This window comes from Stegostoma tigrinum, chromosome 35 (assembly GCF_030684315.1).
Source record: "Stegostoma tigrinum isolate sSteTig4 chromosome 35, sSteTig4.hap1, whole genome shotgun sequence".
NCBI lineage: Eukaryota > Metazoa > Chordata > Chondrichthyes > Orectolobiformes > Stegostomatidae > Stegostoma > Stegostoma tigrinum.
The window spans coordinates 10456470-10476657 of NC_081388.1; the positions used below are offsets into that span (position 1 = coordinate 10456470).

Consider the following 20188-nt stretch of genomic DNA (forward strand, 5'->3'; position numbering starts at 1 on the left):
CATCTAATCATAACCTCTTTCATCTTGCCTACCCATTTTCCGTTTTGCTGCTTATTAGCTATCCATATATAATGTGCTGGATCTAATCCAAGGTCAATCTGTACTGTAGCTGTTCCACATACTATCTAACAACACATTCATTATTTTGTGTTACTAAACACAGTGTCTTTGTTTACAAAGCCCAAAACATCAGTTTTTAAACTGACAAAAGCAAAAACCCCTTCCATACATCTCATTTCCATAATGCCTAGTCCTGAAGATCCTCATCTGACATGCTTCAAAAAATTGTAACATTAGTCAGATTATAGAAAGAATGTTTATTGTAAAATGTTTCACACAAAGGTTCAGGAGAGCTTATGGTCTACATCATGAAAAGCCATTCAGCACAGTACATAGGAAGCATTTACTAGACTCATGAAACAATCAGCTGGAACTCAAGTACAGCAATAACACAAATCTACTAGCAGGTCAAACAATGAGAAACGTTAAAACTAGTATAAGTTTTAGTGAATGACTGGGGAACATAATCATTTATCCACATCTGTTTATCAAGTCACTAAATTTACTCTAACTCTGTGTCAAATGGCAATGCATCATCCTCTCCTTCTAGAATCTTATCTTCATCAGCTTCAAAAGGTTCTTCAGGGTCCTTGCTTTCAGTCACATCATCCTCTCCCTCTCCCAAATCTTCCATTTCAGCTTCAGGCTCTCCCTCTGCCTCCATTTCTTCATCTGCTGCATCAACTGCATCCTCAGGTCTATCTATTGCTTCTTCTCCTTCATCGCCCTCAGCATGTTCTTCACCATCATCCTGTTCACCATCACCACCTTCAACCTCTTCACCACCTTCTCCTTCTTCACCCTCTCTTTTCTCTCCATCATTCATGCTGTCATTGAGCCCATCACCCTCACCATCACCATCACCTTCTTGCATGCCACCTTCTTCTTCATCTTTGTCATCTGGATCATCAGTGAATGGTTTCTCACCCTTTGGAGTGAACAAATTTAACAAGCAGCATTAGGAATGGTATGTAGAACTGACAACGATGCAATGCAAATCACTGATTTGGGCAATGTTATTTTGTTCCTTTATTCAAGAGCCTAGCTCTTAATCCTATTAAAATTTAGGAACAAGGTGTGAAATTCTAGACAAATCCAAATTTGATTAACCACCAGGGACACTGTGGTCAACAGAACAAAATCTCACTACAGAACTGGTCTCACATTTGGGCCAAAAATCCTTTCTACTAAGCTTTATAATTTTAAGTTAATTTGCATAGTCTTGTCCATAAAAGTGAGACTGCCCCACAACAAAATGCAGTCAACACGGAGCACAAATGGAGTAGCCTAGAGCAGAACAGAAATGAATTATCTCAAAACAAACTTAGATGTTTGGATAAGCTGCTTAGAATTGTTAAGGCAGTTCAGAGACCTTGGGTCAACATTAACCCTTTGCTAAAGAGATAGCAAGAAGTGCAGATGCTGGAGTCAGGGACACACAGCAGACCAGGCAGCATCAGAAGAGCAAGAATGGGCTGGGTTTAAGTATGTGGTCAAAGGGTTTCAGGCAGATGACGAAGGGTCCAAAACCCAAAACTTAACTTTTCTGCTCCCCTGATGCTGGCCTGTTATGTTCCTCAAGCCGCATACTGTGCTGACCCTTTGCTAAACCTGACTTAATAATGCTAGACAAGGCAATTAATTGTTTTCCTTCTTCGCAACAGTGATCAAACAAGACTAGTATATGCTCACCTTGACATACTTCTCTAGCATTGTTGCAATGTTGCTGTTATTCAGAATACTCTTCGCAATAACAAGGCTACCCTTTTTGGCTCTCTCAATTGCCATCTGGTTAAGAAAAACAAACAGCAGCAAGTTAATACTGTAGAAACCTAGGATTTCATGGATTATGGAGCTTTTCAATTAAATATCTTGAATGTTGAATCAAATCCACATTTATCCAGAAATACTTCTCACACAACATGTGAACCCGCGGCAGAAAATAAATTCATATATCACACATCACAAACAGTTCCCACAATGCATTCAATACTTTTTTATTGGCCTACTTGCGTGGTGTGGGGGACAAGCAGATAGCAAGAAGAGAAAGCATTGAGGAAGGAGTGGGGGTGATTAAGGGGCACTGAATGATTAGAATAGAACAGGATGAAGACTATCATTACAAAAATGAAACTAATTTCAAAGAAAATGCTTTGCTGGTAGCTGGGGATTATGTTTTATAGTCAAAGATTTTACTGATCTGAAACTGTTCCATCACTTACTTTGCGGTTTCTGTTGTGCTCAGCTGACCTTAAGTGCTGCCCAATGAAGCCAGTCTGCATAGGGATGAACAGTTCACAAGCCATACAATGAGCTGCCTCCACCTTTTTCATGCATTGTTCCATACCAATGCCTACAGTAAGAAAAAGAAATCTAGTTACAGAAACAAAATTTAATTGGAATTGCAGTAGGCATAAATCCAAAATTAAGTGAATACAAAACATTATAACAAAAGGTAGATTTACTGTGACCACTGACAATAACTGTATATTTGTCCAGTTTCTGTGGGGACTTCACAAACAACATTATGCTGAACCAAAGCATAAATCAGAGCAACAGATGAATAGTCAACAACACACCTACAAGCTCAAGGCATAAAAACAGGAATAGGAAGTTCTTATTCAATGTGATTAATACTCCGAGATAAAGCAGGATTGCACTGAAGTGACATCTATTACACCTTATCTTGAAAGGAAATGAGAATTACTACACAGCATTATAAATAGCTTTGGTAGTTTGGGCTAGACTGTCCTCATATCCTGGCTTGCTCTCACAATTCTATCACTCAGGTACACAAAAGCAATAAAGAGCAAAAAAAACAGTACAAATATTTAAGTGTGGTTCAGGAAATGTGCCTGACATTTGCAAATTCTATCCACACCAATAATTCTCAAGTACAAATAATATTCCACGTCAACACCCAAATTTAAAGAGACATTATCTGTAGAGTTCAAATTTAATTGTTTTTGTGTAACTTCACTGAGCTACATGCCTGCACATGGTATTTCACAACCAACTATTTTCAGTTAAATGTTAGCATTTAGACATGAAGCAATATCGTAGCATGCACTTTCCCCTACTCCTGCACCCAATATCACTGTTGACCATTCCTGGATAAGGGAGAAATAATAGATAACTTTCCCCCCACCCCCCATACTTTAAAAACACTGTGTATGTTTCATTTTCCACCTTGTCAGGCTGCCTACTTTAACTACATCACAATAAGGCATTGCTTCTGAAATGATCTTGGTTAAAATATGATCAAAGTTCTTTCAAGCATTCAAAAGTGGGAAAAGCATGTCACTGGTAGTTGGTTGTTACAAATAGATCCACGGCAGTCGGAACCCCAGAATTTTAGCCGAGATGACACCCTCATAAGTGGTGGTGTTCCCAGGTAAAACTGCAACCCTGGTCTGTCCAGATGTTAGTGGTTGTGGGTTTGCAAAGTGCCATCAAAGGAACTTTGGTGAACTTCTGGAATGCATCCTGTAGATGGTACGCATTGCTGCTACTGGATCAGTGGTGGAGGAAGCAAACACAGTGCCAATCAAGTGGACTTTGTCCTGAATGATAACAATTTTCTCAACTGTGGCTAGAGATATACTCCCCACTTCTTCCAGATGAGTGTTTGATTACAAACCTGAACTGTGTCTTTTCGATGTTGGACAGGCTTTGGGGAGTCAGGTCAGAGTTATTTGCTGCACTATTCCCAACCTCCAAGATGCTCTTACAGCTACTGTATTGGTCTGGCCAGTCCAGTTCAGTTTCTGATCAATGGTAAAGCCGAGGATGTTGGTAGCGGCAGATTCAGTGATGGTAGTACTAGTAAACGTCAAAGGGTGGGGACGGGATTGCCTCGCGTCTGTGGGTCACAAATGTTCTTTGCCACTTTTCATCCCAAGCATAGATATTGTCCAGATCTTCCCATATTTAGTCATAGACAGCCACAGCATCTAAAGAATCCTGAATGGTGCAATCATACCCACTAATGACTTTGTGATGGACAAATGTAATTGATGAAGCAGCTAAAGACAGCTGGGTCTAGGACACTATGCAAAGGAACTCCTGTAGAGATACCATGGAGCTGAGATGACTGATCTAATCACAAACACTTTCCTTTGTGCGAAGTATGAATACAACCCAGTAGAGAGCTTTCCCCAGATTTCCATAAACTCTCACTGTGTTAGGGCTCCCTGATGCCACACTCAGTCAAGTATGCCCTTTATGTCAAAGGCTGTCGTTCTCACCTCACCTCCGAAGTTTAACACTTATCCATGTTTGAACCAAGGCTGCAACGAAGCCAGAAGCTGATGGAACCCAAGCTCAACATCAATGAGCAGGTAATTGACAACAGCTTACATCACTTGACTGATGAGAGTGGATTTATAAGGCAGTAAATGGCCAGTTTGGATTTGTCCTGCTTTTTTGCATACAGGATATATCAGCACAATTGTCAGGTAGAAGACAGTGTTGCAAATGTAGTGGAAGAGCTTGGCTAAGGATGCAGCAGGTTCTGGACAACAAGTCTTCAGTACCATCACCAGAATGTTTTCAGGGTCCACAGCATTTGCAGTACCTAGCACCTCCAAGTTTCCTGATGTCACATGAATTGAATCAAAGTGGCTGAAGACTGCCATGTGTGATGCTGCAAATCTCTGGGGGAAGCAGAGATGAATCAGCCACTTGGCATTTCTGGTTGAAGACTGTTGCAAATACTTCAACCTTATCTTTTGTATTCATGAGCTCAGTGTCCCTGTCAATCAGGATGGGGTTATTTGTGGAGTAACCTCCTCCAGTGAATTGTTTTAATTATCTACCACCACTCTCAAATGGACATAGCAGGACTGCAGGGCTTACACCTGATCCATTCATTGTCAGATTTTTAAGTTCTATCGCTTCCGGCTTATACTGTTTAGCACACGAGTCTTGTGTTTTGCAGCTTCACCAGGTTGTCACTTCATTTTTAGGTATTTTTTCTGTTGTTATTGGTCCACAGCTCCTCACAGATGCCAAGTCTTAAGTTGCTAGCTGTGTTTGAAATCTGTCCCCTTTAGCACAGCATTTGTGTCCACAGAACACAATTAAAAGTGTTAACAATATAAACACAGGGCAGTGATCTCACAAGGAGACTGTCCAGTGGTCACTCTCATTGATACTGACATGTGAAGGTGTACCTGAGGCAGGCAGAGTGGTGAGGATGACAGCAAGTATATTTTCCCCTCTTGCTGGTTCTCTTACCACCTGTCACAGACCCAGTCTGTGGACTCCATCAGTTCAATCAGCGGAGCTGATGCCAAGTCACTCTTGAACGTGAACAGTGGAACCCACCAACCTGAGTATATGCTCGATGTTTTCTCCAAACGTTATTGAACATGGCGGAACATTGATTCATTAGTTGAAACATGCTACGTGGTAATCAGATTTTCTTGCCCGTGTTTGATCTGATGCCATGAGACTTCATGGCACCTTGAGTCAATGCTCACGATACACAGGGCAACTCTCTCCTGACTGTATACCACTGTGCTGCCACCTCTGCTGGGTCTGTCCTGCCAGCAGGGCAGGATACAGCCAAAGATGGTGATGTCTGGAACAGTATCTAACAATACCTAAGGTAAGAAACCACTTGTACGTGTCTGTGAGGGTCCTTCTCAACTAGTCTGAGGCACCTCTCTCAATTTTGGCACCAGCCCCATATGTTAGTGAGGAAGACTTTTGCAGGGTTGATAGGGCTGTTTTTACCATTGCTGTTTCAGGTACTTAGGTTGATACGAGGTGGTCAGTTTTATTTCTTTATTGAGACCTTCCAGTAATTGTTATAACTGAGTGGTTTGTTTGGCCATTTCAGAGGGCAATTTAAAGAGTCAATCACATTGCTGTGGGTCTAAAGTTGCATGCAAGCTAAATCAGGTAAGGATGGCAGTTTTTCTTCCCTAAAGGAGATTAGTTAACCAGATAAGTTGCTTTCCAACAATGAACAGTGGCTTTATGGACATCATTAGACTCTTCAATTCAAATTTTTAGTTGAATTCAAATTCCACCATCTGCCATGGAAGGATTCAAACCCAGATTCCTAGAACAATACCTGGGTTTCTGGATTAATAGTCTAGGGGTAGCCCAGGCAACTGCTCCCTAAATTTCAAAAAATTTATTTTAAACTGTTACAATCGTAGTTTACCGAATTAATTCTTAGAAATCAAATAGAAGTGGGCATTAAACAATTAGTTTCTGACTTACCTTGGAGTACATCATGTTGCTGCATCAGCTGCTTTTTCAGAATAGTTTCATCTCCGATTTGCTCCCGACGTTTTTGTGTTTTTTTATTCTTGTTAGAGATATACTCCTACAATAAAATTTGGAGCGTTCATTACCACACATGAAATTAAAGTCAGCCTGGCTCCCCTAATGCTCAGTAGCTAATTGGTAGGTTAGAGTTACAAGTAAAAGGTATGGTAAATCCTCAGTATCAGCCAAATCACAAATTTGTCTATTTATGCTAAGTAACAACAAAATACAACTGTAAGCAAAAATCGCATATCCGGTGATATTTTTAACCATTTTAACCTATTTTTAATGATTGCTGCACTTGTGCATTTCATTATTTGCAACGGTTCTCAGGAACGGAACCCTTATGGTTATGAAGGAATGACTGTAATTGGCCTGAGTCAAACTCTCAATTCTGATGTCTAGCTAGTGATCCCAGCTGCAAGTACGCACATCCAAATATCTCCAGTGTAATGCCTTACAGTTGCATAGCCTATCAAATTTACACCAGCATTGAATAACTACATTGCTCAGGTATCAAAAGGCTACAAACTATCAATAGAACCAAACCATGTCAAAAAAGTGATTGATTAAACAAAACAATTAAGGCAAAGAAATCAATAGAAATAATACACCACGTAACATTTAATCAAATGTCAAGGAACTGTGAGAAAACATTTTTAGTGTATGGCTCTCGAGGACCTCAAAGATCATGGGTGTTTACTGTTTGAAAACAGTGAAAGTCAAGAAACCAGACAAAAGGCCAATGAACCATCCATAAAGAAAGCTGTAAAGACTAAACTAAATATTTTTCAGTATACAACTAATAATGAAAACCTCTTCTACACCTACAGATAAACTTTTGAACTTATAAAGCTAGGACAGAGATAGAGGTGTCTCATCTTCGAACACAAAAGGGTCAAGTTTGACACCAACTTGCTTGAAGGTTGAGGCAGACAGTGTAACAGAATTATTCCAGTTTGAGAGTGTAGTATTCTTTTAATCTTATTTGTTTAAATATGTAATTTTTTAAGGATTTAAACACTGCATACATATTTAAAGTAGAATAGTCACATTATAACTATTTTGAATTGATTATACATCTAACACATTAGTCAGAAAATAGACCACTGAATTTCACTTAGAGTGGTCATTATCTGCTTAAATGAAATGATTGTGTTCAAATATTATATATTCTATGATAGTGTTCATTACTACAATTTAATTTAGAGGTGCTACTCTCAATAATTTATCTATTATGAAGAGTTTAGGCACATTATTGCATCCTCACAACAATAAAAATCATGAGATAATAATATTTGAGATGTCTCCATTAAGGATTCCAAGCACTGATATTAGTGAACTTGTTTTTTGCTATAACATACTTGCAGATGCATTCCACCAAGAGATAACTTTGCTGGTCTTAGCACTCCCAGGAAGATTCACATTTCATTAGAGGACCCAGTCTATGACAGAATCTCTGCAGTGCACAAAGAGGCCATTCAGCCCACCAAATGTGCATCCCACCCAAACATACATCCCATCCGTAACCCCACATGGGTTTTTAACCATGACTAAGATAACAAACCTGCAAATCCTCTGACACAGTGCGGCCATTTTTTAGCATGGCCAAACCATCAAACCAGTGCATATTTGGCCATCTAGAGCACCTCCATTGAGAGTTAAATTGGTCAGTTCCTTGCTGATCCAAAATATCTTAGTTTAGGTTTTAAGCTGACAGGTTTAACTTACAAGGTTTACAATGTATTTTCACTGCATTCAAGGAAATTGGCTTTAGGTTTATGGATTAATGAATGGTGGTGCTGGCTCGAAGGGCCGAATGGCCTACTCCAGCACCTGCTGTCTATTGTCTAATGACTCTTTGCAAACATATCTGATTTTACAAATAGCACCCCAACTACAAAACATAAAATCAGTTGCTTTCAAAAGATGAATGCAATACCTTCTTTTAGGATCAGATTAGGACAATGTTATCATAAGATCAAATAACCACTATAAAAAGAGTTTACAGGCATGATTTTGAACTTTCACTAGACTACCACATACTCCAAGAGATCCATTACTTTATATTCCCCTTAAGATTAATGATAATCTGAAACTGCAAATTTCTTCTACTTAAGAATTAGAGTTGTAGCAATGTACAGCACGATCCGTTGGCTCCAACAACAGACCCTTTGGTCCAACTTGTCCATGCTGGTCAGATATCCTAAATACATCTAGTCCCACCTGCCAGCATTTGGGCCATATCCCTCTAAACCCTTCTCCGTCATATATCCATCCAGATGCCTTTTAGAAGTTGTAAATGTACCACCCTCGCACTTCCTCTGACAGCTCATTCTATACACGCACCACCCTCTGCGTGAAAAAGTTTCCCCTTAGAGCTTTTTTAAAACCTTTCCCCTTTCATATTAAAGCTATACCCTCTAGTTCTGGACTTCCCCACCCCAGAGAGAAGACAATGTCTATTTACCCGATTTGTGCCCTCATGACTTTACAAGCCTCGAAAAGGTCAACCCTCAGTCACTAACACTCCAGGAAAAATAGCCCTGGTCTGTTCAGCGTCTCTCTGTAACTCAAACCCTTCAACCATGGCAACATTCTTGTAAATCTTTTCCAAGCTGTGAAGCTCCAACAGTTTAAGGCTTAATTATCAGTACTTCAAACATGCCAATTTGTTTCTTGATCACAGCACGGTTAGTCATCAGCTAGACTGGCGCAGATGTATTCAGTTAGCTTCTGTACTGGAAGAAACCATGGCCAGAGATTCTGTTCTCGATTACAATGTAATTATGCATGCTGATAGAGCCACAGAGACATAGACAAAATAGAGCGTGGGAGAAAAACAAAGCAACCTGCCCCAAACACATTAAAACAAACAAAGATTCCGGAACTCAAAAACAGAACCAGAAATTGCTGGAGAAACTTAGCAGTCTAGCAGCATCTATGGTCAGAAAGCAGACTTAACATTTTGGGTCCAGTGACCTTTCTTCAGTTAAGCCTGTTTTCTCTCCACAGATGCTGCCAGACTTGCTAAGTTTCTCCAGCAATTTGTTTGTCTCATCTAAACACCAATGGCTGCAATATTCAAGCACATCTTTGGTCCACAGCCACATGAAACACCCAAGGTAGACTTCAATCAACATTTTCATACATTTTAACCCAGTGAGACCTTAGTCACCTGCTTTAGAATTTATTCACTACTAGTGAAGTAACAGGAACAAACTTCCAAGGTTTCAAACATAAACTCAAGGTTACAGTTGGATATCCCACAAGAAAACTATTATTTTAAAAAGGCAGAAAAATGCATACATCCAAGAAGTCAGCAGTCTGCGGTTTAAGCTTGGTCCCAATGAATTTTAAAGTTTCTTTGTGAAACTTGCTCTTCATGTGAGCAGCAATCTCCTCATCTTCAAATGTACGGAACTTACAGACTGAACAGGCATATGTTATCCTGCAAATAAAAAACCCAAACAGGATTAACACGAGGGATCTATCCCAAGTATAATAAAGAAATTCCAAAGCATTTATGTACACTTCCAATTATTAAGTAATCACATACATATTAATAACGCAAAATAACATTACATAGATACTGCTATTGCCAATACAAGATTCAGAACTAATTTAAGTAGTAGTATTAAAGTTGAATGCCTTGGGTAGTTGCTCAAGTTTTACATGTTAAAGGCAGTATCAACCCTGCCCAGTGTAGAGTGCACTGGGAGGTGGACATGCCTCCTTTTTCCCAACATAAATGATGCTCTTGTGCAACCACTGGAGTTCACAGAAGTGATTAATTCTTACGAGAGGACAGTAACCACTACCACCCAATACTTCCTCTGTAAGCAGTAAGAGGAGAAAATAGCTAAAAAAAGGAGTTCCCACCTTTTCTTAAGCACAAAAACTTACACAGAAACTCAGCATTGCACATTTCTACAACATGTGAATAATAAAATGAATAAACAAGATAGACAACAACTAATTCCTGACCAAAACAGCACCATGCCACTAGAGGGTACCTCTCTGCGAGGCGGTCACGATTCTTCTTGGGCTTGCCAGTCTTCTTCTTCTCTTGCATAGTAGGAACTATTTGAAAACAAAACTGTCAATGTATTATCTTTCAATTTATTAATGCAAAGCATCAAAGCCATGCAACAGTCTCATTTGCTGAGTATGAAGTGATTAGTCCTCCACTCAGTCTGTCAAGTTTATAGTCCCTAGTAACATGCTACACTGTTTGCATCTCTCAAAGTGCTTCAAAGGGGTCTGTACTGAGCTCTGGCCATGGTGGTTCAAAGCCTGCATTCAACAAACGGTATTTGTCACAAGGGACGTATCAATTATTTCCCTGGCTTTTAAAAAAATTGCCAGTTTAAAAATGGTAGGAAGTTGTGACTGACTATTAGGACAAGATACATAAATCAGAAATAGAACATGACTCATTCATAAATGCTTTTACACTGCCTTATTGGGTGATATGTTTCAAAAAAGAAAATCTCACTGGAAAAAATTAAAACCTGGAGGTAATTACATGCTGAAATAAACATTCGTTATTAACTTAATATTGAATTCGGTAAGAATACCAAGGATTTAGACAGTCTCATTTAGTCTGACAGTAGGATAGATTCTTAGGCTACAGAAGAGCTCGTGGTTTTAACCAAGCATCGCACCACTGAGCCCTAACAAAACTGAAGTTAATGGGAAATCAAAAGGATAACTGCCCATTGGTTGGAATCATACCTGACACAAAGGAAGATAGTTGGAGTTCAATTATTTCAGCTCCAGGATGTATCTGCAGGCACTCCTGAAGACACAGTGTAGGCCCAACATCTTCAGCTGTTTGATCAATGATTGTCTCTCTATCTCAAGGTCAGAGTGTTCTGTACCATTCAGGATTCCCTACACATTTAAGTCCATGTCTAAATGCAGCACAAACTGGACAACATCCAGATATGGAACTGCAAGTAGCATTCATGCCATACAATTGCTAGGCAAAAACCATCTGTAATAAGAAAGAATCTAAACTTGATCGCTTGAAAGTTTGGCATTATCATCGCTGGTTTCCCCCATTACCAACACCCTGGAACTGATCATTGACCAGAAAGAGACTGAACTCTGCATAGCAATAGTGGCCTAAACAGCAGGTCAGAAACAAGGAATACCGTTGTGATTGAGTCATATCCTGGCTCCCCAAAGCCTGCCCGCTCTCTACAAGATGCAAGGAGTGAAATATACCCCATTTGCCTGGATAAATATAACAAACCACACAGGACGCTTGGATGCCATTCAAGACAAGGCAACCCTATTTGACTGGAACTACACCCATAAACATTCATTTCCTCTTTTATCAACACTTAGTAGCAGAATACCAACTACAAGATGCAGTGCAACTACCACCAGCATCTGGATGGACGAGGAAAGCACATACAAGAGAACATCAACACTCACAATTTCCCCTCCAAGCCAATCACCATCCTGATGTGGAAAATGTTACCACTTCTTCAGCATGTCTGGCTCAAATTATGTCTTGGAATTATCTCTCTAACAGCAATGAGTGTGTATCTACACCATATGAACTGTGGTTCAAGAAGGGCAGCTCACTACTGCATTTTCAAAGGCACTTAGGGCCTGGCATTTAATGCTATCGCTGACAGCGACAACTATTTCCCATAATTAAGAGAATAAAGCTTTGCAGCATTTAACTGAAAGGAATTTCATCGCATGCAGTATTGGATGTAAACAATTTGACAAGATTTTTTGGGCAGAGATGGAAGAGAAATAACACTAGGAAAGCTGTTAAGATTGTGAGTTAAGATCCTTGGGAGCCCTTCAAAATTCACGAAACTCCTGCCTGCTTTCCTCAAAACTTATTTAAAAATCTGCCTACATTCTGGAATTCCACTCAGTTTTACCCTATTCTAAAATTATCTATTGAGAAGACCTAACTAAGCCTGGATTAGGTATCATTTTAGGAATGATACCCCAATTTAGGATTTCAGTCTAGGGTGCCCTATTTCAAGAAGTGACAGTAAAAGAGGGAGTGAATAGCAGCATTCATGTCCCAAAACATAAGTGGGCATCTCTGTGCTCTCCTGTATCACGTACACGAATGAAAATTGGCAAGGTTTACATGTTTTACAGCAATCACTGAAGAAACTACTGTTTAAGTTAAAACTTACAACGCTTTGGTTTCTTCTCGCCTTTCTCACTTGAATCCTTGTCCTCACCACCCTGAAAAGGATGCAATTCACAGTAAATCTAAAAGTTTAGATTTCTAAAACAAAGTAGTCAGGTTTGATCCTAACACAGGCTGGTAGGCAAGGGTGTATCTTTACAAGCACCAACTACACTTAAAGCAAGATAGATATGCACTGTGAAGATACTAAAAAGTCCTCATTTTGATGCTTCCACAGCACACTTACAAGAAATAAAAATAAACATTCCCCACATTCTTCCTTCTCTATGCTTCAACCTTGCCCATCTTGTTTCATAATTGCCACTGATTTGAAATTAATGACAATTGATAACAGTTTGCCTTCTATCCCACATAACATATATTGCAGCTCTTGAATAAATTATTCCAAGACATTTCCAGTCTGTGAACTGTCGTGATTGTAACTCGAAACTATCCAGTGTCCACTAGCCTTGTAAACATGATGCCAGTGCCAGGAATTCCACAATATTCCAACAACATCAAGTACTTCAAGCTATGACAAGTGAGAGGGTCAGGCCAGCACCAGAGAGAAATGCTGTAGGGGTGTGGTGGTATGTAGTTAAGAAGGTGACTTTGGCAATAACACAAGAAAACCACAAAGCTCCACGGAGAGAAACCCTTCACAAAACTTGATGAAAATGACATTGCCAAAATATCAAGAGAGATTCAGCCCAAGATGACTAAATGAGACTATCATATGTAGAAGAAAATATTTATACCTAGAAAAAACTGTTTTGATCTGAGGCCATCCCTGTGATTACTGTAATTTAGCAGGATAAAGGATTTGTATTAACATAATGCTGTAAGTTAGGAATGCCTGAAATGTATAGTGATTTACTTTGAAATGCAGTTACACTTGTTCAGTTGTCAAACATTTTGTGCTTAATAGCACTTTGTGACCAGTAACAGCATAAATAACAAGGCATCTATGTTTAGCAGTGTTTACTGACAGAATTCTAATGGTAGTTTGCTATTTGCTGTTATTAATCACAACATACTGAACTACGCTCAATTTTTAAACTGACCTATTATCCATCAATTATGTTGTTGTCAATTTATGCAATGCTTTAAGCAGACTGACACTGGTGCTGTCAAAAGTAGCAATGCCTAATAGAACAAAAGTTTAAAGTGTTTCTCCAGCAATGAGCATTGGCCAACTCAAGAGGCCAAGAAGTGGCAGATGGAGTTTAATTCGGTGTTGCATTTTGATCATATGAACAAGGGCAACACTTATACAGTTAACAGTAGTGCAGAGAGTGTTATTGAACAAAGACATCTTGTGGTTCAGGTACACAGTATAGTGATTGTAACAAAGTCAGCCAGGTAAAACGTCAGAGTTCAAGATCCCTTATTTGGGCTGTTGACCTGGTCTAATCAGGGAGCCCGAGCTGACAGATATGTCAGGGGCTCTGTTCAAACAGAGCTGGGTCAATGTCAGAGACAGTCAAAGTGTGGATAAAGTGTGACTTGGCGATGGGATGCCGGCCTCTGCAGAGTTATTTAAGTGGTGACGAGAAAAAATAAATACGTTGACGAAATTCACTCATAGAAGTAGTCTTCGATTTGAGATAAGCATTCCTGACATGATACTGTCAGTTGGGAAGCCACTTGGCCTGAATTGAGTCAAAGAAGTCAGGCCAGTATCAAAAGACTGTAAACCCTGGAAAACCCACCTACGTCTGGCTTCAAACAGTTAAATTGTTTAGCTACACCCAAAGCAGAGCCAAAATAGGCATCTGAGTTAAGTAGTCACCCAGTTCTTAGATGGTACTCGCGCACAGCATTGCATGAGTGAGCGTGTATGGTGAACATTTTGCAAAGGTCTACCCCTGGCTGGTGTGCTAACAACAGAAAAGACAAATGAAGAGCACTCAGACAACTTGGATGTAATCCTTAGACATTTTTCCAAGGCAGGCATACACCTTAGAAGGGAAAAATGTGTGTTCCAGGCACCCTAAGAGACTAACTTGGGCTATAAAGTTGGCAAGAACAGGTTATACCTGTTGCAAGAAAATGTGCCCCATTTTCCTATCTCTGTATCGAAGCTTAGGTCTTTCCCTAGGTTCATGAATTATTACAAAATGTTCATACATAACCTGGCCTCCATCTTGGCACCCTTGCACCTGCTACTGAAAAAGTGTCAACCTTGGAATGGTTTCATTGTCAATACATAGCCTTGAAGGAAGCAGAAGCAGAAGCTACTGTCATCTAAGATGTTAGCACAGTATGATCCCAAGCTAGATCATGTGCTGACATACAATGCCTCCTTGTAAGATATTGGGATATTGTTGGGTCACAGATGGCCCATTGCTCAGGAACCCCAAAAGCGTATGCTTCCTGGACTTTGGCTGATGCAGAACGCAATTGTACCCAGATAGAGGAAGGAAGGTTTAGTGGTCATCTTTGGTACAAGGAAATTCCATCAAGACCAAACAGAACTTAAGTCCCTGCTAGGGCTACTCAGAAAGGACAAGGACGTACCACACACAGCTTCAAGTAGGATGAGTGACGACTACTGAATTAAAAGTTGAAACACTATCTGGGAAGCGAAGTAGCAAACGCTGATACCTTGAGCTGCCTCTTGTTGGCAGATACACTACTGATGGTGTCACCAATAGAGGAGTCCATTTTAATTTCTACTTTTTGGACACCCTTCTGGTTAATGCTGACAACATCAAACTGGATGCAAAACGTTCTGGTCCAGGAAATATTAAAACAGCCAGTGATGATGGAGGAAACAAAAAAAAGGGCCATCACACCAGAAGTGAAACCTCCTGGATCCAGCAAGACCAGATCACCACAAAAGACAGCATTTTATTGTGGGAGCAAAAGTGATTGTCCCAAGCAAAGGCTGCCATCAGATGGTGCTTGAACTCCACCAGGGTCATCCAGGGATGTTGAAAATAAACACGTTGGCGTAGGTTACAGCTGGAGGCCAGGATTGGATGCAGACATAGCCACATTGGTGGGGCAAAGTCCAGAGTGCCACAAGGACAAAAATTACTGCCAGTAGCCCTCTGTATGCAGGAAGTTGGGGGTGGGGGGGTTAGCAGAAAGAAAGAATTGTCAGGGTAAACCCAGCACTCGGTCACACATCAACTAAGCCAAACTTATTCATGGGCTCAACGTTTGTAGTCATTGTGAACGCCCACTCAAAAATGCTGTAGAAATGACTGGTTCATACGCTAAAATTTAATGAAAAATTCAGGGTCATTAGCATTGACTATTAATGCTGTTTTTGGGGATTGAAGTGTTTTTACAGGTCACTGCTTAGTGTGCAGGTGAACCTTGTGATGGAGTTGAAGAAGTTTAGACAGCAATAAAGGAAGACTCTTACAACCTGCTTGGAAAACAATTGTAGAGCTGGATGAACATAGGAAGCCAAGCAGCATCACATGAGCAGGAAAGCTCACGTTTCCGGCCGAGACCCTTCTTCAGAAATGGAAGAAGGCTCAAAGCGTCAGCATTCCTGCTTCTCCGATGCTGCTTGAGCTGCTGTGTTCATCCATCTCGACACTTTGTTATCTCCTTGTCTATTTATCCTAACCATGCCCCTTATGATTTTCTATACTTCTATAAGGTCATCCCTCAGCCTCTGGTGCTCCAGGGAAAATAACCTCAAACTACTCAGCTTCTGCCTACAGCTCAAACTCTCCAACTCTGACAACATCTTTGTAAATCTTTTCTGAACCCTTTCAAGTTCCACAATATCCTTCCTATAGCAGGGGGACCAGAACTGCATACAGTATTCCAAAAGTGGTCTAACCAATGTCCTGTACAGCTGCAACATGACCTCCCATCTCCTATAATCAATGCAATGACCAATAAATACAAGCATACCACACTATCCCATTTACCTGTGACTCCACTTTCAAGGATTTATGAAACTGCATGCCAAGATCTCTTTGCTCATCAACAATCCCCAGGACCTTACCATTAAGTGTAAGAGTCCTTCCCTGATTTGCCTTTCCAAAATGCAGCACCTCACATTTATCTAAATTAAACTCCATCTGCTACTTCTTGGCCCAGTGGCCCATCTAATCAAGATCCTGTCGTACTCTGAGGTAACCTTCTTCGCTGTCCACTACACCACCCATTTTTGTGTCATCTGCAAACATACCGCCCTTACCTTCTATGTTCACGTTCAAATCATTCATATAACTGACAAAAAGCAGTGGACCCAGCATTGATCCCTGTGGTATGCTGCTGGTCACAGACATCCAGTTTGAAAAGCATCCCTCCACCACCACCTGTCTTCTACCTTTCAGCCAGTTCTGTATCCAAATAGCCAGTTCTCCCTCTATTCCGTGTGATCTAACCTTGCTAATCATGAGGAATCTTGTCAAATGTCTTACTGAAATCGACATAAGAACATCCAACACCGTACCCTCAATCTTCTTTGTTACTTCTTCAAAAAACTCAATCAACTTAGCGAGACACGATTTCCCATGAACAAAGCCACATCAAATATCCCTAATCGGTCCTTGCCATTCCAAATACATGAATCATTTCCCCCTGGATTCCCTCCAGCAACTTGCCCACCATCGACGTCAGGTTTGCCAGTCTATAGTTCTTTTGCCTTCCTTGCATGTAAAACCATTCACTTGAAAGGAATGAATGCAAGATGTCAAAGCAATTCCCAGTCTGTAGAACGCTACACATGTATCACTGTGGTACGCAAGGTAAACGCAACAAAACATTTTTTGATGTCCCACTATCCTACCAGTAATACTATAGCAGACAAAGTACCCTCAGGTTAAATTGGTGGCCTTGTCTATGAGCACTCATGTCACAATAGTATGGTTTGAACTCAACCCCACAGAAAAAGCACGAGCTACCACAGAACCAGGTCATTACGTTAACAAAATTCAGACATCTTCTGGCTTCCCATTTCTACCTTTCTTATGAAAACATCCTTCCTGGCCAAATCAGAACAATCCCAATCTTGAGAAGCAAAACTGTATCAAATCCTAACCCATGCCACACAGGTATTTTCACAAGAAAATCTTCAACAAAAAAGTTTTACTTACTGATTCAGCCCCATCATCTTCCTTGTCTTCTACAATAAAGAAACAAAAACAATTGCTTTTGACCAGTTGTTGGGTATGATTATTAAGAATAACAACATTAACTACCTTCTTTTGAATTGCTACAGAAGTCTTATATAAATGATTTTATGATAATATTGCTTTCACTGGATGAGATGCACAATTTCTAATTTGCATTGTCCCCCAATAAATATTTCAATTTTTCGGTTGTTCTAAATAATGGAATAGAAGCAGAACAATTCGCCCTCCCTATATTTTAATTTGAAAAGGTCATCCATGTTTTCTTCAAGTGATTTTCCTCTGCTGCATATTGCACATCATTAACATAAAGGGCACTTCTGATCGCAACTGATTTGTGCAGCAACTCTAGTCAATAGCTCAAACCGGGCCTCAACCTTGCGTGCACTCATCTCATTTATGAACAGTACAAAATATCCAAGTAAATAACATCGTAGTGTTCAGTACCAGCATCAGAATCTTCACCATCATCTGTTTTAGCTTGTTTGTTTTCAGGATCTTCAGTGCTACTTGTTGACTGTTTCCTCTTCCTACCTGGACCACCTATAACCTTCTTCCTCTGATATAAAGCAAAAACAATTGGCATTTGAATCACATTTCAAAAACTTGAAACACTTATTTGACAAATTCAAGTTTATTCTTGCCACAGAAGTTGGTTTTAGAATATCAGTTAATTATATTCTAATAATGATTCATTATAAATGGTCTGTGTACAAAACCATACATTATAGCACATGTACTTTGAAATAAACAAATATCCCTGAGCAGCTGTAAGTGCACAGAGGGTATCCCCGAGCAATGCAATTTGATGTAAAAGCATACCATAGCCGATCTTCCTTCCTGGAATGGTTTTTTCTATGGCTTAGTACACATTTCATACCTTTTAATCACCCGACCAAGAAAGACCTCAAACATCCTAGTATGAGAGGCTGGCTCTCCACTTAGATAGCAGTTTCATTACTATGAATCAGTCTTGACAAAGTGCAATCCCTGCCCTAAGTGACACTCAATTCAATACCCAGTAATGCTTGTACCCTACCAGCACACATCAACTTGGCTCACATGAACAAGATTCGCAAGCTTCTGAGGGAGGGGTGTGCGCACAAGTACAGGGAGAAAAGATAAGACATTCAAAGTCTTACATCAAGCCATAACATTCAAGTACTTCAAAGAGTTACCTTAAAAACAGTCCTACCTCACTACACTATCTTAAAGATCACTAACATGTCCGAAAACCTCATTCTTCCTAGGATTCTGAATAAGGCAACTGGTTAAAAACGTGAATATTATGCTTAATGACAAGCAACTGAGCAAAGGAAACACCTCACTTCTGGATATTAAAAATGGGAGATGGACATTCCACTGCAAAGAATTATCCTGTAACTTGGCCATTTTGATCCTTCATTGATCATACCCACTGGCTACTGACTAAAATAAAGTGCATTGTTTAAAAAAGGTACTTACGCCTCTGTTTCGATTCTTGTCCCTCCTTCTCAGTCTGCCACCAAACGCTCTTGCCGAGCCCTGAGCTCGGAACAGGTCCATGGGGATAATGTTTGGGGAGAAGAGTGAAGGGAGGTTTCTGGTGGAGGAGGCAGCATTGTAGCCTCTGCCTCCCATTGGCTCATTCCAGTGTCCAGACATCCGCCTGGAACCTCCAGGCTGCATGTAGGGGTCATTCCAGTTTGCTCTCTTATTTGGAGCCCAGTCTCTAGACCAATTCTGACCCCGTTGGCTACTATATGCTCTGTTGTGGTACTGATCTCTGCGAGTCCCGTAGGAGTTGTCGTAGTGGTCATAGTGACCTCCATAGGAATCGTTATAATTAGGTCCAGAATCACCGTAACCATAGCCGTAGCCAGATCTGTACGGATCATGGTCATTCATTGAAGACCTGGAGTCATAGGACTCATAAGGTGTAAACCTGAAAGAGTTGCAGAGCAAGCAAGGAATCTAATCAGTAGCTGGAAAGGACGATGGCAAAAGCCTGCCACTCACTGATAGCAGACTAAAAACTAAACAGGATATTTCAGGTAATCATGGTGTCTGAGGTTTTACTTCTACATCTGTAAACATGTCTAAATTACTAAATATAGCAGCAAAAGGTGGCTTACTGAAACCAAAAAGACAAATGCACGTGTAAGTAAAGGGGTGACCAGCCTGCAATCGCTCAATATCCAACTTTCCTTCATAGAAATTGGAAAACAATTCATTTGGCCAACAGCAATCTTTGGAGACAAATGGTTCACGTCAACTGTCCAATGTTCTATTCTCCACCCCAACCCCCATCACAAATGTTCATTTGCTGGGTGCCATCCTCAAAAACTTAACCTAATTGCTGGAAAGAAGGGAGATTTTACAAGATAATTACAGCATTCTATAATCTGCACATCACGAAGCATACATTTTACTGCAAACAGTAATTTGACACATCCATAGTTGGAATACCCCATATGATTTAACAAACAATTATGCCAACAAACCCAGTGGCTCAAATTAAGATTAATTCTTGCATCTGGCTAATCTGGCATAGAATACCACACAAAACATTAGCTATAATTTTGTTTTA

The 20188-nt window shown here is 40.2% G+C and overlaps 1 protein-coding gene across 2 annotated transcripts in view; it reads right to left on the reverse strand.

Moving 5' to 3' along the window:
* Positions 1-302: 302 nt before the first annotated feature.
* LOC125447464 (A-kinase anchor protein 8-like) overlaps positions 303-20188 on the reverse strand; it is a 30199-nt gene continuing 10313 nt past the window's right edge. For both annotated transcript variants that reach the window (XM_048521827.2, XM_059639883.1), the window contains 10 exons: positions 19084-19543; positions 18067-18178; positions 17584-17612; positions 12519-12570; positions 10359-10425; positions 9652-9793; positions 6295-6400; positions 2283-2413; positions 1753-1848; positions 303-988 (listed from right to left, as the gene is read on the reverse strand). In XM_048521827.2, the coding sequence (XP_048377784.1) occupies positions 563-988; positions 1753-1848; positions 2283-2413; positions 6295-6400; positions 9652-9793; positions 10359-10425; positions 12519-12570; positions 17584-17612; positions 18067-18178; positions 19084-19543 (1621 nt within the window). In that variant the 3' untranslated portion in view covers positions 303-562. The remainder of the gene's footprint in view (positions 989-1752; positions 1849-2282; positions 2414-6294; positions 6401-9651; positions 9794-10358; positions 10426-12518; positions 12571-17583; positions 17613-18066; positions 18179-19083; positions 19544-20188) is intronic.